Below are 27,090 nucleotides of genomic sequence, written 5' to 3'. Positions count from 1 at the left end.
GACTGCAGGGAACTACACTAACCTTTTCCACTGGTGGCACTTGCGCTACCAACTTTTTCAGTTACTGGCGCAAAATATGATTTGGTCGCACATATTTTTTTCAAGTTATATAAAGGCGCTCTGGATAATAATGAACAATAATGAAACTGTATTGCATACAGATATGCTTTTTATTTTACTTGCCATCTTTTGCACATGCCTTCTTGTTTTCTTAAACGTTGCAGTGTTTCCCAAAGATCTGAAATTTACTTGGTGGTGGTAGCCGGTAAAAAAGGGCAATCATTACCCACTGACAAATAATGGTCTACTATACATGTGACGAAGAACTAATAATGTGTGACACAACACAATACTTTGATTTATTGAAAATTAATATTAATTTCACATTATATTTCATCAATCTAACCACCCCAAACTTTCTTTGCCATTAACAAAGCTGACACTGTTTGTCAAAGCACCACGAAAACACTTACTGTTTTTGCACTGATATATGAAGCAATTAGACCCCTTTTATCAAACTCAATATAATACAATACTATGTATAGTATATTAATAGACAGTGCAGGTCTATAGATTATAAATGTGACTGATGTTATGACTGATGTTATAATGGTAATAATTTCTATTAGATAGGCACTTTTACTTCTGCTCAATCTTTCTATTTCTCTCTTGCCGATTTAAAAAGCTTAATCCACTCATTATTTCAAATTTAAAAGTCTACTTGCTGTCCCGGTGACAGACTTTACATTGCTTTGCTCGTTCAGTGCAATTGGCTTGACATTAGCATTGCTTTTTGCTACAATCTCTGTCTAAACTTAATATGGATATGGTTTTAGAAAAGATATGGTTTATTAATAATAAGATTATTAAAAAAAATGTGAGAAAGAAAAATGCTGCGCGTGGTCGTAACAAGAACCATCGCCATAGAAACCGGAGGCACGCTAAAACTGCACTCGAGCTTTAGCGCGGTAGCACTCATGGCCGTTTTCCGATCGACTCGGGTTATAAACACAACATTAATCAGACTTGGGACCCAAAGTAATTAAACTAGGACCTAACCGGACCCGACAGACCATTTAAAATATAAACCCGGAACCACACGGGTCCCGCGTCCTCAGTGAAGAAAGACCTCTGCTCAAGTTCAGAAACATGGAAGACACTGACTGCGCTTGCGTCGCGTCGCACCTAATTCATTGAGAAACAGCTGAGCACGCAAACGCACACTGATAGGGAGAGACACGACGTGCTTTCACGCAAAATAAAGCCAACGTGTTGATGGCTCAGAGCACGTTATAAAACGTATTCTTAAACTCCACATTTCTGTTTTAATAAATGCTTATAGTAAATCATAGCATATTGTCTAAAACATTAGGTAGCACATTTGCGACCCATTAAAAATAAGGGTCGCAACGGCAGTTCAAAAGGTCGCATATGCGACCATTTTGGTCGCAGTGTAGCTCCCTGGACTGAGTTAATGCTATATGCTAGCGTTTAGGCTGAAGTTCTACTATTGATGTTGATTGATTGTTAATGGTAGGTTTTGGGTTTATTTCATCAATAAAATCAATCTACAAACAATTATTTCTCAAATTCCGTATCCTTATCCGTATGATACAGGTTCAAATATAAGCTCTGTTTACACACACAGCTATTCAAAAGAGCTGCTCTGAGAAACAACATCAGGGCCAATCAGAGCAGAGCTCAACATTATTATTCATGACCCTTTCAAATAAGGTAATAAAAGACCATTTAATTTTAAGGGCAAATCCTAGGGTTGTAAATGTAAAATCATCTCTGATCATTTTTGCACTTACCTTTTATGTAGATATCAGAGTACAAATAAAAAAGGAATGCATTCTTTGGCACCTTTAAATGTTAGTGATTGTTTTGCCTCCCCTTTATTTACATAAAAGTACGTGAAAATGTGCCTGGTTTATACAAGGCCACAGTTCCCTTCCCATGCAGATGGAGGTACAAGTTAGATCTAATTCACTTGTGGTGATTATGAAGTTAAAGACTTAAAACCTGAAATGAACAAATATTCCTTGATTTGTTTGGATTCATTTATTTTGCAGTACTTGGTGCAAAATTGGTGCAGAATGTGCAGGACTGATTAAAATTGTGTATAGTACCCCTTGCATTGTATTAAACAAGATATATGGCCCCGATGACAATTATAGTTATATTTTCTCTTATTTATTAGGACACTAAACATTATATTGAAGGACATTGTTATTTTCAGCATTTTTAGTGCTGAATGGAATTTGATAATATTTCCAAATATTCCTTAGCAAAACTACCTTGTTGGCTTCTTACAGCTGTGATGTATGCAAATTTTACTTACTGATTCTCATTTCTTAGTTCTGCTGGTGCACGCCATTTATAGCACTGAGTAAAGGTATCACTTTCTGATGCTGGAACAGACACCATATTTCCCCAAGACTGGGTCTTTTTTTCCCCGTCGTCTTATGGTTTATCATTTTCGGAGGTTGATCGGTCCATTATTGTTGCTTATCACTACTCAGTTCTTCATTTATACTTTAAGGCAGATGTTGTGGTGTTGGAAATAAATAATAATGATGCACAATGGCATTCACAGTGACTACTAGATATTTTGTGCCAGTTTTTCTAGAAGTGACACTTGATATAGAGCAATCACACTAAAGACTTCGGGGTCAAAATGATAAAAGTATTTGTTTGTGTTTAACTGAAGGTATAATTATAAATTATAAAATGCTCATATTTGAGTGAACTGCTCTTCTCAAAAGAGCCATCTGATGGCCAGTCCTGGTTTATAAAAAAATTTGATCTCATTCCTCATCAATGTTTGGTGTGGTTGGAGTAAACTTTGTGTATTCCATCCCCCATTTCTTCAGGCAGAGGGCACATTGTCTCTCACAGACATTCTTCAGCCCCTTTCTATACGAAGACGTTTTGTACGTTTTGTTAAATGGCAAAGTGGGTGAACAAAAGCAACCTATGACGTGGAAAGCCTATAGAGTAGGAAGGTTAGACCACATGTATGATACATTTTACTACACAAATGTCTTACATGGGCATGCAAAATAGAAATTGGCATATATGCTGAAAGATGTTTTAAAGAGTAGTGCAATGCAAGCACCCACTTTGTTTAATGCATGTATTGTGGTTTTATCATGCTTACGGCAGTAATGCAAGACCTTGTTTTTGTCAGTTTTTCGTTGTTTTAACATCCCTCATTTCGCTTCAACTCTTTCTGAGTGTCCATTTTTCCTGCCGTTTAACTGCTTTTACCAATCTTAACATTTCCTGAAATCTGTGTTTCTGCAACTTTCTGCTTAGCAAACCTCTAACAGTTTTTTATTTGTTCCTGAATCTCAGCAAATACCTCAGTTTTTCCAAATTATTTAAAATCCTATGCCTTCAATACATCAGTAAAACTGTCAATTACCTCAAAACAACTTCTTGACAAGTTGTTTGTGTGAAAATGAACCTTGTTGTCCATGTTGTAGTGTTTCCGCTCATATCCCTTATAAATCTCACACCCAGCCAGCAGACCGCTTATTTGCAGAATGTCCTGTCAGTACATGTTGGCCTTAAAACCAAGACTTTTCTGCTTCGTTTTCACATTCAGATATGTTTATTATGCATCAGCATTTCTTCATGTGCTGAGACCCCATATGGACTGAACACAGGATCACAACTTTGGTCTTTATGGCCCTGCCATAGTAATGTCAACATGTTGAGGTGTGCTGTTGAGTTTCCTCCTGCAGACTTGAAACTTAGATCGTGTTTGTTGATAAGATACTTTCTATGTGCTGTCACTTTCTATTTTTTTTTTTAAAGAAAGTAAGACCATTGTTAAAAGGTTATTCGTCTTTTTATAGCTGTTATAATGATAAATCACGTTTTCACCAATGTGGATATTTGTATATTTTAATTTCTAGTAGTAAATGATTTGGTGGTGATGGGTCATGCATTTTTTCGGGAACACACATACTGATTAAAATGTATACCTGTAAGTCGCTTAGGATAAAAATGTCTATCAAATGTTACTTGGTAAATAGCAAAGTGTCTGTGATTGTTGGTCCATTTTATTTCAATAAAGTTGTCAGTGACGCCATAATGGTCTTTTTGCTTTCCCAAGCTATATGTTTCTTAGTTATTTTTGTTCTTTAGATAAATGTAATGTGATGTACAGTCTTGTTCAAAATAATAGCAGTGCAATGTGACTAACCGGAGTGATCAAGATTTTTAGTGTATTTTTTGTTGCTGCGTGGCAAACAAGTTACCAGTAGGTTCAGTAGATTCTCAGAAAACAAGCAAGACCCAGCACCCATGACATGCACGCCCCCAAGGCCGCGCAATTGGGCAACCAGCCGAAAGGGGTGTGTTCAAAAAAACAGCAGTGTCTACCTTTGACTGTACAAACTCAAAACTATTTTGTACAAACATTTTTTTTTTCTGGGATTTAGCAATCCTGTGAATCACTAAACTAATATTTAGTTGTATGACCACAGTTTTTTAAAACTGCTTGACATCTGTGTGGCATGGAGTCAACCAACTTGTGGCACCTCTCAGCTGTTATTCCACTCCATGATTCTTTAACAATTCATTCACATTTCTTGGTTTTGCTTCAGAAACAGCATTTTTGATATCACAAGTTCTCAATTGGATTAAGGTCTGGAGATTGGGCTGGCCACTCCATAACATTAATTTTGTTGGTTTGGAACCAAGACTTTGCCCGTTTACTAGTGTGTTTTGGGTCATTGTCTTGTTGAAACAACCATTTCAAGGGCATGTCCTCTTCAGCATAGGGCAACATGACCTCTTCAAGTATTTTAACATATGCAAACTGATCCATGATCCCTGGTATGCGATAAATAGGCCAACACCATAGTAGGAGAAACATGCCCATATCATGATGCTTGCACCTTCATGCTTCACTGTCTTCACTGTGTACTGTGGCTTAAATTCAGAGTTTGGGGGTCGTCTCACAAACTGCCTGTGGCCCTTGGACCCAAAAAGAACAATTTTACTCTCATCAGTTCACAAAATGTTCCTCCATTTCTCTTTAGGCCAGTTGATGTGTTCTTTGGCAAATTGTAACCTCTTCTGCACATGCCTTTTTTTAACAGAGGGACTTTGCGGGGGATTCTTGAAAATAGATTAGCTTCACACAGACGTCTTCTAACTGTCACAGTACTTACAGGTAACTCCAGACTGTCTTTGATCATCTTGGAGGTGATCATTGGCTGAGCCTTTGCCATTATGGTTATTCTTCTATCCATTTTGATGGTTGTCTTCCGTTTTCTTCCACGTCTCTCTGGTTTTGCTCTCCATTTTAAGGCATTGGAGATCATTTTAGCTGAACAGCCTATCATTTTTTGCACCTCTTTATAGGTTTTCCCCTCTCCAATCAACTTTTTAATCAAAGTACGCTGTTCTTCTAAACAATGTCTTGAACAACCCATTTTCCTCAGCTTTCAAATGCATGTTCAACAAGTGTTGGCTTCATCCTTAAATAGGGGCCACCTGATTCACACCTGTTTCTTCACAAAATTGATGACCTCAGTGATTGAATGCCACACTGCTATTTTTTTGAACACACCCCTTTCAACTAATTTAACTAATTGCCCAATTGCACAGCCTTAAGAGAGTGCATATCATGAATGCTGGGTCTCATTTGTTTTCTGAGAATCTACTGAACCTACTGGTAACTTGTTTGCCACGTAGCAATAAAAAAATATACTAAAAACCTTGATTATTCTGGTTAGTCACATTGTACTGCTATTATTTTGAACAAGACTGTATGTAGAATATACTCTGTCTTTACTTAAACAGATGCAGGTTAAACATGACAGTCAGGTTTCTTTGTCATTATGCCATTGTTTGACACATCCTAAAGGAATCTTGTTTGAAGATGGGATTTAAATATTGTTCTCACCCTAATGTCAGATTATGCTTATCTTTTATGCCAACAGATAAAATTACACCTCTTTCCTTTGTATCTTTGGAAACGACAAACGAGGTTGACATGGACACGTAGATGCCTTCACCAAAGTATAACAACCCTGGACTTTTACATAGGGAAAACATAAGGTCATTTACAAGACCCGCTGTACTATGCTGACTCGGCTGCCCAGAGCTTAGCCTGTTGAGGAGTACAAGCATAGCATTTCAATCGATGGATTTAGCGTTCTGGACTGAGCTAATATACAGTATCACTTTGTGATATGAATGACCCATGATAATGACACCAAAGCTTTTTTTTTTGGACCAAGCAGGGCTAAAAGTATTAGGTGTAAACCTTATCTGCACAGTAACTCCTTCATTAGGGTCATGTGACTGTAGACCTTTGGGTTAGGGAAACGAAAATCTGTTTTTATATAGAACTGGTTCTGTTTCTACAATACTGGAACCGAATGCTTTTGCGAGTAATGAGGTTACAGTCTAAATGCCTTATGAAGCAACATTTGAGCTCCAAATAATAATAACAGATGAAATAGATGGCACACCTCTCGGTTGGGACCTTGCTGATATGCACACAAAGAAATAACAGATTTATCATTCATAAATGTTTTATTGCTTACAGTTCTATTCCTTTTGATGCTGTGTAACATCTGTCATTGCATGGTGAGATTCAGTGGCAGTGTTTTTCCATGGCTGAATAAGCTTGTGCTCTGTGACGTCTGCCATGGTCCTTTTGCATTAGCTGCATGAATACATGCATGAACGTACCCACATGAAACTGTACCCACAGTCTTTCACACTCTCATAAGAGTTGTCCACAGGTGGTTATGTCTTTTGATGAGCTCTGCTTGTAAAGCTGTAAATGTATTCCTGGTAAAGTTCAGTTTCATATTTGACTTCTTTCTTTCTAGTTCTCGTCTATTCAGATGTTGTACGGAAATGTAAAACCTGTTTTAAGTCGCATTGATTCCCGTATATACATGAAACAGCATGTCAAGATGTCAGGAAAGTTAATTATATCCACAAATGCGAGGAATGATGTTTGTTACATTTGCAAATACTTGTAATGCCACAAAGTAGCACTTGTGTTTTGATTGCAATTGTTTTGCTACTGTTCAACTCAGTACAGTTTCAATTGGCTCTAGAGATTTGGATTTAAAATGTTCAAAGATTTATTTTGCTATGCACTGGATTGTTTTTCTTTCTTTTTTTGTTTTGGGGCATGTCAGCTGTGCTTTAAAATGCTTCTGTCATTTGCTGGTTGGCAGAATGCCTTGTCTGGCTGCAGCATTGACCTACTTTTGGGATCGTCCTGGCTGTGTGCCCCATTCCTCAGTTCCTCCCATGGCCACGTTGCTAGCTTCTAATTCTCTCGATTTTTATTCAAAATGGTACATTGTAGAATTTTATGATATTTTTACCAGTGTTGATAGCATGGCAAATCCAGTGCTATTAAACATTCTCATTTATTATCATTTATTTAAAAATATTTATTATATTCAACTAAAATAATTAAACATTTAGTATGTAACCTAAGACATGCGATTCAATACTATCCCGATACCTGTGCAGATTCGATGCATATTTCTGTGGCTATTGCGATTAGTTGCGATTCACATTTTGTTTGCCTAATAAAGACTAGACAATTGAAAATACATATTAACAAAAACAATGCATTAAATATTACTGAATTTTTATTTCAGGAGCAGACCACATATAGTGCCTGTTTTAAAATACCTTAAACCATAAAACCTTCCAAAACCTTGAATAGAATAATCAAATGTGCAACATAATGAGTAGAAACAATACTCTCTGAAATAAAATAAAGTGGTATGTTAAACTGTTCCAATAAATAACAACAAATAAATAAGCTACTGAAAAATGTATTTAAAATTGAACAACATATACTAAAAACATGTGCTAAAAACATGCAAAAAATTGAAGTGCGTGGTCGTGACTTTTAAAACAAGAGCCAGTTTATTATCCGCATTTAGAAACCGACTGCACATGTGCATTAATGGGTTAACGCTGACTGACTCTGATCATCAGATTTTACACACAATGTTAATCAGACCCGGATCCTCCTTGAAGACCTTTAATGCATTTAATTCGTCTCAAGTTCAGAAACATGGAAGCCTACAATGTGACACAGAGCTTTTGCAACCAAATTCATCCAGAAACAGCACGCGAAAGCACACCGAACTCATCGAGAGAGACACGACATGCTCACATGCAAAATGTCATTATCAAAGAGTGTCAATGTCACGAGAAAGTGCAGAAAAAGTTCTCGAAGAGGATTGCTCCCCTGTCTCTGCCACTTTTTCGCATTATCGACATTATCTATTACAGACAACTACAAATACGTTTTGCCCTTTGTTGGAATAAAAGTGGTAACGTCTCCCCACTACCTCTTTGGAAAAGAAAAATAATTCAATATATAGGTAAACAAATCGATTTCAAAATCGTTTTTACAAAGAATCACGATAGTTTGATGAATAGTTTCTTTTTTTCTCCCACCTCTAATTTATGCACACTTTAATGTCATTCGTTATATGCCACTGCAGTAAAGGCTTGTTGCACTATTAAAGGTACAATTATTCAATTGATTGATCATTCATTTAAAAGATCATCGAATATGGGGAATTGCATAAATTGACATCCCTAATGCAGACCACTAGTAAACCGTGCCCACGGGCATGTATCAACACACTAAGAAAGGATGTTTTCATTTTTTACACTTTGTGTTATGCTATTTAACACAGTGTAATTCTGACACGCGTGTCATTTGTGTTGTTAAAAGTAACACAAAATGTGTTGGTTCAATAATAACACCAAGTTGTGTGTATTCTGGTGTGTTGTCCCTAAACTAACACTGATTGTGTTGTTTTTAACACACCCGTTCTAAGAGTAAAGGCAACTGCTGAGGAAGAAGCAGCTTAATGTGTACGTTGTTGAAGCATCAGCAGTAATGAAAGTAACAGCGAGTTGATCACTCCTCAACTTGGTCCATGTTTGTTTTTACCGTTGCAAGCGGAAATGGATATAAGGGAAATGCGTAGGTCTGACTGATGCAGAAATATAATTCACGCTTAGATCAGAGCATCTACCCCATGCCCTGTTTACAAGGTTCTGCACCTTTCAGCGGTTTTAAGAGATTTCTGGCTGTGGTTTAAGCTTCAAATTACTGCCAGCTTTTTCTGCCAGAGACTTTACTGGCATTCTTGAGACAGGACTGTGTGTATATACTTTGTTAGGCAGACCACACTGCAAAAATTAGCATTTGCACTTAGTATCTAGTCATCCTTCAGCATTCACTCTGTAAAGCAGGCATTTTTTCTTTTAATGTGCCAGATGCTCTGTTCCACTGCCACATAGGCAAGTTAAAGTCCACGGTGAATGCAAAACAAACGGATATGGATTTCTCCTCCTCCTCTTTAAGCTTTTTGCCCATTCATGCTTAGATGATGCATCTGTTTGCATATTTAGTGATATTTAGCTTAGCCATTTAGCATAACTGCATAAAAATAACCTTTGCTTTGCTAGTAATATGATCAGGTGAGGTCAGCAGTCATCAATCAGGCCTAGCCATGACTGACGTGGGAACGATTTAAACACCCAAAGTTTGACATTCTCTGTCTTTTAGGTATGTGATGACATTGTGAAGGTGCTCAAATAGGCACAATGTGGATCTGCGTTTGTGTAGTTATGTCATGAAATCATTAGTGCTGTTTGCTAAGGTAGCTGGTATGACCTGTACCTATTTAGACACCATAATATCATAGACCCTTAGGGGAAGACCTTTTTGCATCTGGCTTTCAACTGAAATTCCCTTATTTATTTAGCCAAGCAAGTTAAACCATGATCACAAGATCTCTCTTGAGACTTATTGTTTAAAAAACATTTTATTTTAGATACATATAGAGGCACAACATTACCTGTTCACATAGTAGCTGCAGTTTACAGCATCATCCATTCACATCCACCTTCTTGATAGGTACTGTGATGAATGCCTGAAGGCACGCAGGATTACATTAAAACACAAAAACTCTCTATTATGAATGCCCTTTATCATGTATATTCATGTAAAGCTCTTTAAACATTTCTGCACCTCTTGCGTCATTGTGACATTCAAGATTATTTACAGAGGTGACACACCTGAATATTTTTGCTTAGCTTAGTGACAGCTAGGATTACATCTTCACATAGGAATTGTGCTGCAGATATTATTGGTTTTTAATACAAGGGCTGCAACTAACTATTTTTATAATCCCTAGGTGAAAAAAGTACACTTCCATAATGTACTTAAAGTGCTCTATTTTCACGTACTTATGTTGTACTTAATATACCTACAATTCTTCTTTAGTACTTCTTAAGATAATCTTAGTGTACTTATCTGTGCTATTTTGAGATGTCAGGATGTCATTTAAACTAAATTTATTAAAAATGTGGTCACAGTTCACATAGGTTTGGGGTGTTTGGATGACTGTCTGCTACCTCTGAAGTCCATTTATGATGCAAGAAAACAGGGATACATTGACATACCTGGTCCACCAATAGTCCTAAATTCACCACAATTTGGAAAGCATGTGTTTAGTGTCATATTTCAATAACAATTTCAGGCGGTCACTTTGTTTAGAAGTCATTTATGGTTTTAAACAAATGAATTTTTCCTGTCACTTAACCACAGGATTTTCATGATGTTCATGCATTTTTAGTTTCTCTTCTGTGGCTCCAGTTTGTTTCGTGTTATCAGTTTTTGACTTGATAATATTTTGTTTTTGACCTCTGTTTTGAGATGACAGTGTTTATAAAGTTTAGCTCATTTTATTAAGCAAGAAAAGCTAGCAATATATGAAAGCTTCACAGGATTGTGGTATTGGAATCCAGTTCTGGAATAGAGAATAGGGCTAAAGCTAACAGGAAATGTTTGGGGGATTTGACTGGGCACATGGGTCATCCAGACAGACTGTGAAAATGAATGCTAGTGCAGAAATGCAGTGATCTGTAGCATCAAGTGGAGCACTGGCAAATTGATTGTAGTCGTTTATTGTGAGCCACAACAATAAACGTGTGATCCTGTTTTCTTTACTGCTGTTTACTTTGAACATCGCATAGTCAAGCGTGAACCCGACCGCAGCTTTGGACAATGTTCCATATTCATTATCTGTTGAAGATAATTCCACTTAATACAATGGTTTCAGTTTGAATGCAACATCAGACACAGACTTGACCCTTTTCCACTATCACCGAAAGCTAAAATTTTGCGCAATTCTCTGTGTCAGGACTAGATGTGAAGCAGTGGAGCACAAGATTTTGGACCAATTAGGTTTGACACGGGCGGACTTGCACATTTTATTTGGTACTTTTGATGCACTGTGTCTTTGTAGTTTTGGACTCCAGGTAGTCTATTATTAAACTATTTATTATTGCTTGATAAATCTTGAAATTTATTTGAGTGTGATGATAATGCTGCCTTTGGTAATGCAAAAATCTTATTTTTAATAGGATAGGGCAAGGGATTTTGAAAGCAACTTCTCTACTATACTGCTGTGCAATTGAGAGAAATTGTGGATATGTAAACTTACACATTTTCCGTGTGTTTTACGGAATCTGTGTGAGAAACACGCCAAAAAGTTTTGCCTAATGGAAAATGTAGTGTCCCACAAACAACTCTGTGTCTAATGGAAAAGCAGCAAGTTCTCAAATTTGCTGTTGGGCTGCATGGCTTGTCCTAAAAAACAGGAAGTATCTTAATTTTGTGTTCCCGTGGTCCGAAAGTTCTACTCTTTGTTCTGTGTTTGTGGACCCCCAAAGGCAAAGAATGTAAGATTTTCCAAAAAACACTAGAACGCTGTTATATATTTTGTTTACTTGTGAATTGGTATTATCTCAAACGTTGGAATCAAGACAAGAGTAATTCACAGTTTTAACCAGTGTAATGTCCCTCCTCTGACACCTGTCAATAGTGTCATGTCTGTTATCCTTGGTTTCTGGTTGTACTGCCACAGAAATGATAGGTGTGTTTGTCGTACGCCAATTGGTCTATGCGGTGTCATAAAACAAAGCATTGCGAGAGCAATAAAAGCAGTACTGTTGAGTAGTGGTCGAACCGATATGTTTTTTTTCACAGGTGCCGATATTAAGAAAGCTGATTGGCTGACATGAGGCTGATATAAATGTTATTACAGTAAATAAGAGGCAAACAGAAAATTTGTGAAACTAAAAAAGCATTTGTTATGCTTAACATTTTATAAATCGACCATTTTGAAGTACATATAAGACATAAATCATGTCGATCTGACATAACACGGTACTGTTTGAATACCGTATTTTCCGGACTATAAGTCGCACCAGAGTATAAATTGCACCAATCAAAAATGTGTCAGTCAGATGAAATAACATCTAAGTCACAGTGGACTATATGTGTCATTTATTTATAAAATTATTTCACAAAATCTGCACCAAAGAACACATTTCATCTGGAGAGGCAAGTTATTCAATTACACAATAGCAGACAGAACAGCAGGCTGAATAGATGTTCGTACGTAATCATAACATTTCAGTTATTAAAGTGATAACCAATAGCATACAGAACATACCGGAAGGCTGAATAGGCTAAATTACCAAACAAGCCACCGAGCATCAATTTCGCGGACTCGTCATTCAACATCACTGAATCCACTGAATTGCATAAATACTGGAGCAGCATATAGCGGACTCTCGCGGCGGTAGACGGTAATGTTGTCTCTTGCCTTCATAAATGTCTAAATTAATTCATACAGACTTACAAGGCACTCATGAGAATAAGAGCCGTTTTTATCTAAATACACGCGGGTCTCCTTACATGAAGTCGTCGTCATGTTTCTACAGTAACCCTAACAGACAAACTGATCTACAGGGCACGTTTCATCCCTATATTGTTTTAGATGCCGACATGTTTTTCCTTTGGTGGTTACCATATGCGTTTTAAAATTGAGGTGTGAGCCGTTGGTTGCAATCTCACCACTAGATGCCGCTAAATGTACACATCACCTTGAAGTCGTCCGTGAACATGATTTGGCAGTCCCATTGGATTTTCATTGGTAGTTGAGTAAAGACAACACCCAGCTCCCATCATTTCTCGTTTCTTCAAAGCGTAATCAAGCTACGCCAGTGTTATTGTTCTTTGAACTCTAGTGGTGAAAATTATACATTGTGGTTTTATCTGTAGGGGCAGGACACACTAAAGCTTTTTACGTGGCTGAAAATGCCTGGAGGATGCCGGATGCGAGCTGTTTTTTTCAGCTGAGCGCTAGCTGTCGTCAGCTGAGCTTTTTGGTAGCTGCGATACTTGAGCCGTGAGCCAGTTGGATGTTGTGATGCTTGTCCCGCCCTTCCTCCACTGTTATTGGACGACTATGTGAGAACTGACATTGGGTGAAAAGCTCTGCTTGTCAAAGTTGAATCTCTTAACCGGCTTTTAGTGCGGAAAAAATCCACCAGCTGCTGGCTGTTTTAAAAAAATGCAGCGCTTCCATTTGGAAGCAATTGAAAAGCGTAAAAGCTCTGGTGTGCATGCCCCCTAACACAGGACACTTGGCGTGTGTGTGTATGGTCTGCACAAAGCCTTGAGAAAATGTACATTTTTAGGCTCACAAAAACTTATATGGTGCCTTTTCTGATTGTATCAGTGTTTAAGATATATCATATTAGAGCTCTCACAAAAATTACTATACAAATACTGTTAAATGGTTCATAGTAGGTTTTTTTGCCTGAAACATTTAGCTTGGGCTGCCTTTTTGCATTCATTTCCTCTTTTAAGGAAGAGAATGTAAACATCCTTTCTTCTCTTATTTGGTAAGGGCTTGACCTGTTTTCCTGTTGGGACAAGTCATGTTGTCTTGCAGATTTGTCTCCCAAGTAAAGGGATGTAGTGCTAGGACAGGAACAATTTTATTGTCCATTAGGCCTGCACAATACTGGGTTGTGGGTCTGGGGGAGATGTTTTAGATGAATCAGAATAAATAAATAAATAAATGCAGCAAAACAGTCCTGATAAATAACTGAAATGAGATGACATTCATTCAGGAGAGCGTGTGTGTGTGTTTATGTGTTAAAGGTTTGTCTCAGTTATCATTGTCTCTTTACATCAGTGTGTGTCAATAACAAATCCTTCTTTGTTATCTTACAAACATAATTTGACATTTTATCGATCTTTGCATGTTGTTAAATGTAGTAAACTTTCAAAAAGACTCTTACATTGTCATTAAAGTGGGTGCGTCTTTACTGCTGTGACTTGCCTTTACACAGTCAACATAAATGCCCAATCACAAAGTGCTGATAATGAAGAGTCGAAGGATAAGACTTGAATGATCAGTCGACATCAGTTAGTGTCTGATCGACGTTGATTGAGGGTTCAGTCGTATCATTTGAGGTGCTGACAGTGTGCTAACATGTTCCTGCATGTGTGCAAGTCCTCACTCCTAAATCTAGTCAAGGTGACGCTCTCAAATGACTGTGTGACACTTTAAAACGGGAGTGAAACCGAGTGCTTACATTGACCAGCCTCAGCTGTTGTTCATTCTACAAGTCATCTGACAGCTTTCTTTAACGGACAGTTGGTTGCCAAGTTAAATGTTAAATGCTGGTTGAATTGTTCAAGTGCAAGGTTATGGGGACGATATGATTGATTTGTACTATGATCGGTTTGGTGGCGCGGACCCATTGATATTAATTTCAGATGCTGTTGCCCATGCAGCTTGGATTCGCTTCCAAACATGGCTTGTTTTAGGTGTTGAGCTTGGCAAGGAGGCATGAAATCACAGCTTAGGTGAATTGACATTTAAAATCAGGTTGTTGTGTTTTGCTGTCTAATGATTAACTGTGTGTTTTCTTCACACAGTTGCCTAAATTCTCAGCCTAGTGGAAATTAGTAATGGCTTAACCATGCAAATGTGTTTAGTGGCGTAGAACTAAACGTGAAATATTTTCATGTTCGCTCATGTTCATTCAGTTTTAATGGTGCACACAGGTGGCTCTAACTGTTTGGTTTCTAGACATCACATTTTGTTTTGCAATTACGCATTTTCTGAGCTAGTCCAATCCAAGCAAACATTTATAGTGCTTTTTTTAAAGACTGACCTTCCTGTTTAGATAATCTGCCACATTAAAAATGTTTTGTACATCCCTTACCTTAACGTCTTTCGCCTGTTTCATGAAATGTTGGCCTCTTATTATTTACAAAATGGAACAAAGTTTTAGGCTTAGACAGCATTAGGCATATATACAGTATGGCTGAAATATGTTATGGTTGATTCACAGCAGTAAAGATTGGTCCGTTTGTAAATTATTTAAAGCTACAACAGAAACTCCTGCAGACTGCCCTTGTAAGGTGGTGTGTGTTTAGGGGTTTTACAAGATGGAATATACATTTTAGAATGTGTCTCTGAAGTTTCAGCTCAAAATACCCCACAGATGATTTGTTATAGTATGTCCAAAATGTCCCTATTTGGGTGGGAGCTAAAAGTGTTGTTTGTAGGCGATGTGTACCTTTTTAAAGGCAACTGTGGTCCAATTCACGATTTTACATTTCCTTTGGTGTGCAAGTATGTATTAGTACATGTTTAAGATTTGTACCATATGCATATCGTTAAAGTAAACAACGTTTCCAACGTAAATCTCTTTTCTTGGACTACAACAAACACACGGATTGTAGGCAACAGTTAACTTTCTGGGCCTGTTGACATTTTCATAATTCCGCCTGATTTGACTCACAGCCTGTAAGTGAACTCCTGTTAGCATTGCTTCACATTTCCGGCCGACGTCAGAGGTATTCAGGCCAATCACAATGCACAGATTAGTTGGCCAATCAGGGACACAGTGGTTTTCAGGTCGATGAGTTTTGTACACAAATCAATGCATTTGAGGAAAGCAGTATATCATCGCTGTCCGATGAAAACCACATATGTCCGTTTTGCCGATTTTGAGATTTTTCGATGGATTGAATGTCCAGGTTCATTTCCGTATACAGTATGCTTCACATATTTAAATGGACAATGAAAAGTTGTGAAATCATGTCATCTGATTTTCACATATCTATTTGGTGTCAAAGCTGTCAATTATGCAGCGTATCTCCCGCCCTGTGGAAGCATCTCGCCGGTCTCATTAAGTTTCATCGAAGCTCAGCACTGGATAGCCGAATAAACATAGCCTGGTGAGACAATGACTTTCCTTCATCGAGGTAAACGTTTCCCCCCTGACGCCAGACGAACGTCTAGGAGTTACAAAATTACGGTAAGACTGTGCAAACAAAGTATCTGTCTAGCATTACCATGTCAGTGTTTTAATTGTCCCTTCATAGTTTGCAAGAGACATTTAATACATGTATAATTAAATAAACTAAGCATATTTAATTAACTAAGACGTAGGCTATTTAATAAACTGAGCGTATTCATCTGTTAAAATGAAACGCGACTTGGCCATTCTAATTAATGATCAGAAGAACGCGTATCGACCACCGTTGCTGTAAAATATGCACGCATGTCCATTTAAACTCAATTTTGGTCAAATGTGGATTATATCATTACACTGGCAAGAATATGGTTACATGTAAAGAAGCCGTAGCAAGTATGACAACGCTAGATTCAACTGCTTTTGAAATACGGGTTTTTTTTCACTTCCTGAACAGTAACCGTTTTGGACATACATGAGTTTCATTGGGCAGCAAAGATATATGGAACTACAAAAATTTACGATATGTGGAAAATAACGATATGTGTGTTTTTCGAACCATAAATCACGCAAACACACATTGTATTATACCAAATACACAAATAACATTGTTTTTTAGCAATGAAGTGGGTGCACTTTAAATGCAAATGAGTTACTTCCTCACTTCCTTACCAACAGATGGTAAGCAGCACCACTGATTAAAAATAGATATGATTCCTGTGAATACAGTCTCAGACAATTGTATCTTTAGCTACATTAGTGCTAAAATGTGATGGAAAAACACATTTAGAAAAGCGTTTGGGTAAAATTAACCAGTTAGTCAGTGTCCGTGGGTGGGGCTTTATCGGTGTAACATCACACTAACAAGACAATCAAAACGACATGTCTAATGAGACTGCATTGGTTTAATGGGGATTAAAAAATAAATAAGGTGCTTTTTTTCTTTTTTTTAATTGTAGGGTTGTATAGTTTACATACTGCCTACACATTTATGTTTAAACATTTTGTAAAAGTGGATTTGCATAATATGGGCAATATAGTGTTAAATATTCTCAGCAGGTATTTGGGAGGTGGCCCAAGATTGCTTAGTTCTCCATTGGATGGAAGAGAGTTTTTATATTGCATAGAAAAGAGATGTATACATTATCTTGACTGTAATGCTATTATGTTATGCATACAGGCCATGTCTTGGCCTGTAAGTTGTCGTCTCATTTTTGTCTTGTGTAGTCAGTCTTACATTTGCCTCTCTGTATTGCAGGCACTCTGGTCATCATGTATATTGTTCAGAAGAGATCTCCGCTGGCCCAGGACTCCCTGCACAGGATGACAGCCATTACACAATGCAGGAAACGGGAGCTGACGAAGAGGTAATATCAATGAATAAACATGAAGGCTGCGTAGTATACTAAATCCACAGCCACAATTGGTTTATGTGTATGTATACCAATAATTATAGTCATATATTATACTACAACTACTGTCTACTGACGTAATACCATTTAGTATTACATTAATCCCTGTCAGCATGCAACCAGAATTTTCTCTAAACTGTAATTTAAGTCCAGCTTCTGGAATCCAACACAATCCTAATAGATCTTTTAAAGTCTCTAAGCTTGTCTTTTGGCACCATTCAGATTTACCAGCGTTTGTAAAAAGGTCAAATGTATTTTGACCTCTGGCTTGGTTAGCTTGCAAAACTCCATTCCTGGATTGTCCCGTAAATTGTGCAATAGTTCCCTATTCAGACTAATGACTGCTGTTGACATTCTGCCTTTCAACAGGCTAATCTATATAAACAAATACTGGCAGGGGCCCAAAAAAGAATCAATCTTCTTTTGAAAGATAAAAGTGTAACCTATAGATTTATGTCAGAAATGTTTTCTCTTACCTTTGTGTAACTTGACTGAGGTAAGCTTTCATGGGCAAAGACTATCAAAGTTACCAAGCTTGTTCTGTCAACTTTCCTTACGGTAAGGAAATAGTTCACCCAAGAATGACAGTTGTCTTAATTAACTTACCTCATCATGTCTATCTAAACCCTTGTGACTTTACTTCTTGCAGCAGGACAAGGATGAAAAGCAATAACATTAAGTAGTTTTTTTTAAAGTCCCCCGTGGTGAAAATCAGTTTTTTTGTTTTTATGTCTTTGTGGGGGTTTTAATATGCTTTAAGATAAACCATTTGCAAATTCATCGTTCAACACTATAGCTGAGTATTTTCTCATTAAAATATGCAACCATCTCATTCCCGCAGTTGGAAATCGCCTTGTTGTCTACGTCACAAACATTTAAACCAATCACTACATGTGGATCAGTAGTTCAAGGCATAGATATTATGAATAGATGCCACATAGACTGATTAGTGCTGCAAATGTGCAGTGCACAAATGCATTGTGTGAAACTGGACTTAGTAGCAGTTATGTGTATGAAACTGCCGAATGTAGCATCTATTTGCATATAATATATCTATGGTTCGAGGTGCTGCAATAGTGGAGGCAGGGGCTAATTCGCATATTCATAGATGCACATATACTAAATGATGGAGTGGTGTAGCGTTACATTCAAGCTGTTTCAAATAGTGCTGCCTCATGATTAGTCACAACTAATCGTTTGCAGAATATACATTTTTGTTTACATACTAAGTAAGTATATGTTTTTGTACTGTGTATAATGATTGTTTATAGAGATGTTCCGATACCATTTTTCTCTTCCCGATTCCGATACCTGGGCTCAGGGTAGGGGTGGGCGATATGACCAAAATCTTCTATCACGATAGGATTAATTTTATATCATGATAACGATATGTATCACGGTAGAGTTTTTTTTATGTTTTAATAAGGTTTAAATCTTTAATACCATAGAAATGTTCATAATTCTCACAAAAAAACATATACAAGCATAGAAAGAAGATAAATACAAACAAAGCTCAAGCTCTCTAAAGATAAACAGTCAATGATATAAGAATGATAATAAAAAATTATTCATGTATGTATAGGCCTATATATATTTTTATTTAAGGTAGAAAAGTGATTTAATCAGGAGCAGTGAGAGATTTTCTCTCAATGCTGTTTGATTAACACGAGTGACAGACAGGAGCAAAATTAGGTAACTTCCCCTTTAAGACCAAAGTCCCTCTCCAAAACACTGTTACACATGCGCTTTCTCTTTTAGCTGTTTACTTTCTCTTAAGATCTAACTGGTCATGTTTATGAGGATGCTTGCAAAGACGGGAATTTTGACGCATATGTGTATTTAAGGCCAATAAAGCGGAAAATGCTCACGAGCTTAATGAGCAGCGGTCGCGCGACTTGCGCGCTCCTCACAGACAGAAAAAGCAGCGGTTGCGCGACTTTTCCGCTCCTGACACACATAAAGAACGCACGCATACAGATCTGCTGTCTGTGTTTCAATAGCTTAAAATAACTTGTTTTAAAACTGCAGTGCTTAAATAAGTGTACAAACGTTACGTTTTCGCGAGCACGCGCACAGGAGCGTGACGTGAGCGCGTAACCTCGATAGAAACGATAGTCCAAAATCTCTACCGGTTGACAAATTTCTACCGGTTAATTATGTCTACCGGTTTATCGCCCACCCCTAGCTCAGGGTATCGGCCGATACCGAGTACCGATCCGATACCTGGGTGTATATCTGTAAAATATACAGCTATACATACTACTAGTCCTGTATGAATGGATATAACGGTTTTATGGTGTGCTTCAGACTTATTCCTGTATAAAACATTAACAAATACATACAGTGAACTAGGGTATTTTTATTATCTGAAAGACATTTGACAGTAATATTTATTTTTCCTAAGAGAAAACGAGCCACAAATCTAACACTGTACACTGAAAGGGTATTTTAGTTTTAGAATAATTTGACAAATCTGTAGAATTATGTGGGATGATTTTAAATGTTTTTAGAAGAAATTAGAGAATTTAAGCTATTAAATATTACAAAATTGCATCTAAAATAATTACTTTTTTAAGGCTTACAATTAAAATGAATACACCAAACCAATGAGTCCTCTGAATTAAACTGGACCAACATGAACCAGATAATGTGCATGTCAAGAATTATAGTTTGTAGCCTATATAAAATGACACATATTATTGTTAATATATATTATAGCAGAATAAAAAAGCTTGTGTAAACGTTATCATTATGAATTAAGCACGTATGAAGATAATTTCATCATTTTTACAACGCAATGTAAACTTTATATTAAACATAACAAGAGCATTCGTCTTGTAAACGGATTTGAAATTATGGATGTGCTGTGCTGACTGTCGGGGGTCCGTGGATTCCGTTGAGACATGTCGATGTTTTGTTTTATTAGTCTGAAATACTAACTAACAGCGGACATAGAGCGGCAACGAAATGAAAGCATGCAGCCGTAAGTAAACAGTGGTTGCGTCACGCATGAGGTAACTTCCTGGTGTTCGCATTCAGAGCAGCGAAGAAGAAATGAGTTTCGCTTTGCAGCGTTAGCTATAACGGCCATAACTAGGTTTAGTAAGAAAATGGTATCAGATCGGTACATGGGTTCAAGTACTCGCCGATTCCGATGCCAGATTTTTTTGTGGTATCGACCGCATTTCCGCTACTGGTATCGGAATCGGAACATTTGTTTATGTAAATACACACACATACATGTATAATTTTATGAAAAAATTAAATTTATATATATATAAACATGTATATAGACATGCAAATGTTTTTTAATTATATACATGCGTGCGTGCATTTATACTAAATTATTATACACATTACACCCAGATATATTATGTAAACAAACACTTTTATTCTGCAAACGATTAGTCGCTTAGTCGATTAATTGTGAGGCAGCACTTGTTTCAAAGCATTAAGTAATTACTGTGACGGGTAAAACTTTTATATATTTTATTATGATGTTCAAAGATGAGTTTTAAGTGATTCAAGTTATTGACCACAGGGGGACTTTTTTTTATGTATAAACATACAATATATCAAATGAAGACCCTCTGCTTTAAAAAAGTTACATCAGACCTTTACCTATATAGTTTTTGTGAAGGACTTTTGTTAGAGATCAGATTCAGAGTTATGATCAAAACATACACTGAGTTTGAACTCTTTGCCCTAATATAAGGGATTACTTCTGAGTTTTATAAGTTGGTTAAGAGCGCAACCTGGTGGATAATAACGGAAATACTGATTGCAGAAAAAACTCTGCATTGTCAAGAAAGCGTTTTCTCGCTTCGAGTTAACTCGTCAATGGCGGATGTATGTGTTAATATGAGTTAATATGCTGTATGTGGTCTAATCTGTTTCTCATTATCAGTCAGTACCACAGAATGTAAAACCTCTGCTGTTTTTGCTGTGGCCAAGCCCTGTTTCTGGCCACAAAATCTTTTTCTTTTCTTATTTTAGACTTATATAAAACATTGGGGATTTTGTTTCAATTTAGGTTGAAGAGGAAAGCACGACACACATTCAGTCATCATACGACGTGGGGCTGGAGGCCGAGAAGGCAGAATTAGAGAAAGCCTTATCACTATCGCAACATGCCCCACAAGAGAAAGAACACAAACAGGTACCCACATTCTCCACCATTATTCATGTTTACTTCCTAACAGTTTACTATGTGTACTTCCAAACCTCAGTGATGTTCTTTTGTTTTGATGTTATTGCAAGTGCAGCCAGCTTTCCTGTGGAACTAATAACAGCTCAGTGTGATGTTTTTCATATTCTTGTATTAACTATGCATCTGATTTTCTGTTGTTTTAGACTGTGAATCTAGAGGAGGTGGTGGAGGAGGCACAGGTTCAGCTTGAATCTGACCTCTCTGATCAAGAACAACAACAAGAACAACAGCAGGAGCAGCAGCAAGAGGAGAAGGAGCAATCAGAACCCAAAAACCTCCAACAACCAGATCAAACACCCACACTTGCACAGCCCCAAACGCCTCCTCCTTCGGCCCAGTCCCAACCAGACCCTGAAGCTTCACAGGCCACTACCACAGAGGAGCAACCTACCCCTCCCCAGACTGACCCACAGGTGGAAGAGTCCTCCACACCTGATGCCGAGCTCCAGAAGAGTCCAGAATCAACCTCATCTACCTCAGTGACCTCCGAGAGCTCCTCCAGGTGAGTACACACACGCATGTTAGAGAGGAAAGGAGAATGGAGTTTCAATCATTTTCTTTCATTATTCACTATTTATTTATTCAGCTTTTTAATTTTTTTATGATCCATTCATTGTTTCATTGATTTACTTACTTGTGGATCTTGAAATCGAACTGACTTATGTTTTCGCTTTATGGACTTCACATTGGACCAGCCTTGGAGCTTTCAAAAACATCACTATTCATGAATGGATGTCAGCTTGTAGTTCGATATTGCTTTTAGCTTTTGACCGGACTTTTCGCATTCGCGTCAACAAAGCACCACTTTACCAGGACCACGGGAGCTTGGCAAATTAACTTTCAATCCTGACCTCAAGTCTCGTTTTGCCAGCGCGCTCTCTCTCCCTCCTCCCTCTCTTGCTCTCTCCCTTTTTCTCTCCCTCTCCATTCTCACGGTAAATAGAATATGATTTCTTTCCTTCAGTGGACTAGACGTTTCGCATGCTGATGCCCCTGTAGAGAACTCTAGTGCCAGTCAGTGTGAGGTGGGCTCTGTGCCCCCATTCAGCCAGCCCATTGGTACCAATCTTACCAGGTGAGTACTAAGCACCTGAAAGGTAAACAGCAAGTTGCTGTACATTACGATAAATCAAGCACCCGGGTAATATCAGGTGGCTTGGTAATTGCTGGATAATCGCATAATGAAGCTGCTTCAGGCCTATCAAGCAATGTATTTTATTATTTTCATTTCCATTTATTTTATTAATTTATTGTCCTTCATCCACCCCAAATCCACGATGCTTCAATGTTCATTTTGAATTTTTTTTTTTTTTTTTTGAGTGCACAAAGAGAAATTATTAATTAATATTTTACATTTCAACTGTGTATCTATCCACTGTTATCTACCCTCTATCTCCCTCTCACTTGTTTCTCAGCATTGATGTGGAGGAACATGCAGAGAATCAGTCCCACACACCGGCACAGGACATTGAGACCATTACTGACCCAGCTGAGCCTCTAAACCAAAAGGAGCACCCGCAGGTACACACCCACACACACACACTTTCCAGAAACTGCAGGCGCATCATTTTTAGGCATGGTATTAGAGAAGACAAATTTCTTAATTGAATTGCTTAAACATAAAGCATACATCAGTTTTAAAGCTATTTCAAATATATTTGATTACCGCCGAGCCTGTCGACACTCCGTTAGAGGTTCACAAATCTATATCCCCTTAATGGCGCAGTTGAAAGTGAGAGACAGAGAGAAGAGGGAAGGAAGATGAAGTGTAAACCGAGAGAGTGAGACAAGTCAGCGTGTTTGTTTTCCGCTGGTCAGCCTTGTAAATGTTTAATCAGCTAAATGCTCAGTCAGCAATGCTATTTAGACAATGACAGACCCAGAGAAAGAGAGAGATTAGAAAGGAAAAAGTGATGGGAAGACTGTTGGGCAGCGTACTTTTAAAAGGCCTTGCACGTAAACGAACAGATTGATTTCCTTCCGCAGAACCATAAGTTTAAGCATTTACTTGTTTTACATTCAAATCTCAGTGCTTTAAGAACACCTTTGTCAATTACAGATGTTATTATGCCAATGTTTTGGTTTGGTTAGGATGGGTCAAATACAGATTATGATATTTGACAGATATAGGTTATCCAATGGCTGATATCGGTATTTAGAAATCATGAAAGCAGATTTGACACACATGGCGATTTTCCATTGCATAGTACCCCACAGTTTGGTTTGGTTAGGGTCGGGTTAGCTTTCATTTGGGGGCTTTTCCACTGGTTCAGTACGCAGTGCCCAATACTTTTTTTTTTTGTACCACCTCGGTCGGGGTTCCAAACGAGCCGAGCTGATACCAAAACGTGATGAGAAAGCACTGTAGATCACTGCAGGGCTCAAAATTAACTTTTTTATTTGGTAGCACTGGTGCTCCCAACTTTAAAGAGTTAGGAGCACCAGCAAAAATTTAGGGCCATCCATCCAAAAATAAAAAAGCACCACAACTACAATGTAAATGTTAATAGATTTATTTTATTAAAAATAAAACACCACCACCGGGCTTTACACGTCCTATGGCCAGCATTTAAAAGTTGGGCTTCTATTTTATTTTAATACCCAAATGCTGTTGAAATAGTATAGCAGCAATAATAATTTAACAATTACAGGTAACATGATTAAGATTACATAGAAAATCTAGCACACACGTAAAACACTGATTAATTGTGACATTACAAAAGTGACCCTAATATAGAAGGCTAATATATATTGGTATTGATAACTGCATTACCAGGATGCTTTTACTACTACTAAATAGGCAATGTTTTTAAAAAAACAACAAAAACATACCATCAGCATTGTCGTATTCCACAGCATCATGGACCACAAGGATGTTTGTCGAATGTCCATTCACCAGCGCATGCGCACATACACCATCAAACACACTTTGACAGACAGGTCGGTGTCTCCATCAATAATAAACACATTTTTCATGACACGTCTTATTTTTTTGGCACTTTCGCCATGTTTAAGCAAGGTACGTCTGGCGCTTAAAATGTTTTGATTCCGCCATTAACGTCATTTTACAGGATTTACAGTAAACACAGTAAGTTCCATTTTCATATCGGAGACACTCGAAATCTTTAAGCCACTCTCTCTGAAAGGTTTAACGTCAACTCGTATTTTCCGGTGGTGGAGTTACATTTGAATCCGGATCGTCGTCAAAAAATACAGTAATAACCTTGGCTGTAATCGGCTCGCTCTCGTCATGCCTGCGACGCGTTCGTCTTTTCACATTTCCGCGCTTCACGGCAACAAGGAATGACTGACGTTCATATTAGCCAATCTGCGGTCTTCATTAAACGCAAGAACTTAATGGTGAAATTTGATTGGTTATGTATCGTTGGAGAGAACACTGAACCTGGGACAGCGCCAGCACGCAGGATCACAATCAATTCGCGTCACAACAAAATGGGCAGTCGCACAAATGCTCCCAAATATATTTTAAGGTCGCACAGATAAAATTTCGGTCGCATATGCGACCAAAATGGTCGCAATTTCGAGCCCTGTCACTGATTGATCTGAGAGAATAGTCACTACCAGCGCCATCGCTATAATGTAAAAGATTAGCTTTACCTTCATGCTAGCTTGCGCTGTCTCGAGTAAATCTGTTGTCATCTGTGCTTTGCTGTAAGTTCCCAAACTCTCTTTTAGCGTGAAAAACATCCACAGGTTAAGAATCAGGGACACCATAACAGTTTTTTTCCAGACTTGCAGTTTGTGGCGGCACATTCGCGACGCGCATGTCCGCATATATGCTTAAATTCAACTTAAAGGAACAGTATGTAGGATTGTGGCCAAAACTGGTATTGCAATCACAAAACTTGTGGCTAAAAATGGTACTGCAATCACACAACTGGTGGCCAATACACAAAATGACAACATAAACATCAGTTGAGGGCTGCAACGCCACTTTTTAAATGACAATATCCTGCCTGGACCACTGTTATCAGTGATATAAGTATTTGAAATGAAAATGATTTCTTAATGTATAGTGACATATCAGGGCCATTTTATGATTAATTTACATAAATTTCGTACATACTGTTCCTTTAAATGAGGCTCAGTGGAGCACGTCGACTGACGCCACGGGCGTTTGTACAGAAACTGTCATGTGACACAGAGGTAGTCATAAATACGATGTGCAAACATCTGTTTGTGGTGGTGGTCAATTTTAATTTTGTGGCGGACTGAGAAATAAATAAATGTATGGGAATGTACAACAATGCTCTTACTTGTATGATGTTACAGCAGTAGGCAGCACAAATATAACGACACGCCTACAATCCCTCACACTCCGAAGTGTTACTAAACTCAATGGAAAAGCTAACCAAGCCAAAGTGAGGTGAGCTGACCCGACGTGACCCAAACCATGGGGTACTATGCAATTGAAAAGCGCCCATAGATTAGCTGAATTTAATACACTTTTAAAATACTTTTGGGCAGAAATTATGCATTTGACAAAGCTGTTGCTAGATTCTGAAATTGTTATACAAGTCAAATATACCACCAAATATCAGGTGATTCATAGGTCAGGATGATATATTGGTATGTTTGTCCTTACTACACAGACATATGACATTAGTCCCTTTCACACATACATTCTTTACTGGTAATTTACTGGTAAATTGCAGTTAACATGTCATGTGTGAACAGAACCTTTCCGGTAAATCAGTGCTCCCAATTTACCCGTAAGACAGGTTGTAAGATTACCAGTAATTTACCGGTAAGCGCTATGTGTGAATGAAAAATATAGGATTACCGGCATTAGAAAGGATGACGTCAGACTGCGCTGACAGATCGGGCGGGCCAATCAGAAAGGTTTTTTTTATACAGGTACGTATACCCCCGAACTGTTTACGGACGTTTCCACAGACATGCTGCTTAAAAGTCAAGCACAACTGAAGTTAACATCCACATTTCTTCACCAAAGTTGTTTAAAACAGCTTACCGTCTAGTTGCCATATTGCCGACGTCCTTAGCACACCATCTGTGAAGCCTAATGTGCAAACGCAGGTTGACGTCGCCTCACGCAATTTGTTTAGTCACGAGCAACTTCGCGACCGTTTGCCACAGATGTGAAAACAACAAAATACGGGCCGTGGATATTAAGTCATAACCCGCAGTTGTTTACAAATACGACACGGAGCTCGCCGGCCGCGCGCCACAGGTAACTTCCACTTTCTCTCCGAGTTTACCGGTATTTTGATACTGATGTGTGAATGATGTCTTACTGGTAAAAAGACGGAAGGTCACTGCATGTGT

The 27,090-nt window shown here is 38.0% G+C and overlaps 1 protein-coding gene across 5 annotated transcripts in view; it reads left to right on the top strand.

Annotated features, from left to right (window-relative positions):
- Positions 1-27,090, top strand: part of suco (SUN domain containing ossification factor) — a 60,965-nt gene that overhangs the window by 7,636 nt on the left and 26,239 nt on the right. For 4 of the 5 annotated variants that reach the window (XM_055185689.2, XM_055185688.2, XM_055185686.2 and 1 more), the window contains exons 2-6: positions 17,420-17,528; positions 21,607-21,732; positions 21,927-22,285; positions 22,748-22,858; positions 23,199-23,304. In XM_055185689.2, the coding sequence (XP_055041664.2) occupies positions 17,420-17,528; positions 21,607-21,732; positions 21,927-22,285; positions 22,748-22,858; positions 23,199-23,304 (811 nt within the window). The remainder of the gene's footprint in view (positions 1-17,419; positions 17,529-21,606; positions 21,733-21,926; positions 22,286-22,747; positions 22,859-23,198; positions 23,305-27,090) is intronic. The other variant, XM_055185690.2, reaches the window with a different exon arrangement.

This window comes from Misgurnus anguillicaudatus, chromosome 18 (assembly GCF_027580225.2).
Source record: "Misgurnus anguillicaudatus chromosome 18, ASM2758022v2, whole genome shotgun sequence".
Lineage (NCBI taxonomy): Eukaryota > Metazoa > Chordata > Actinopteri > Cypriniformes > Cobitidae > Misgurnus > Misgurnus anguillicaudatus.
Note: the sequence above shows the minus strand (reverse complement) of the source record. Positions and strands in the feature narration are given on the sequence as shown.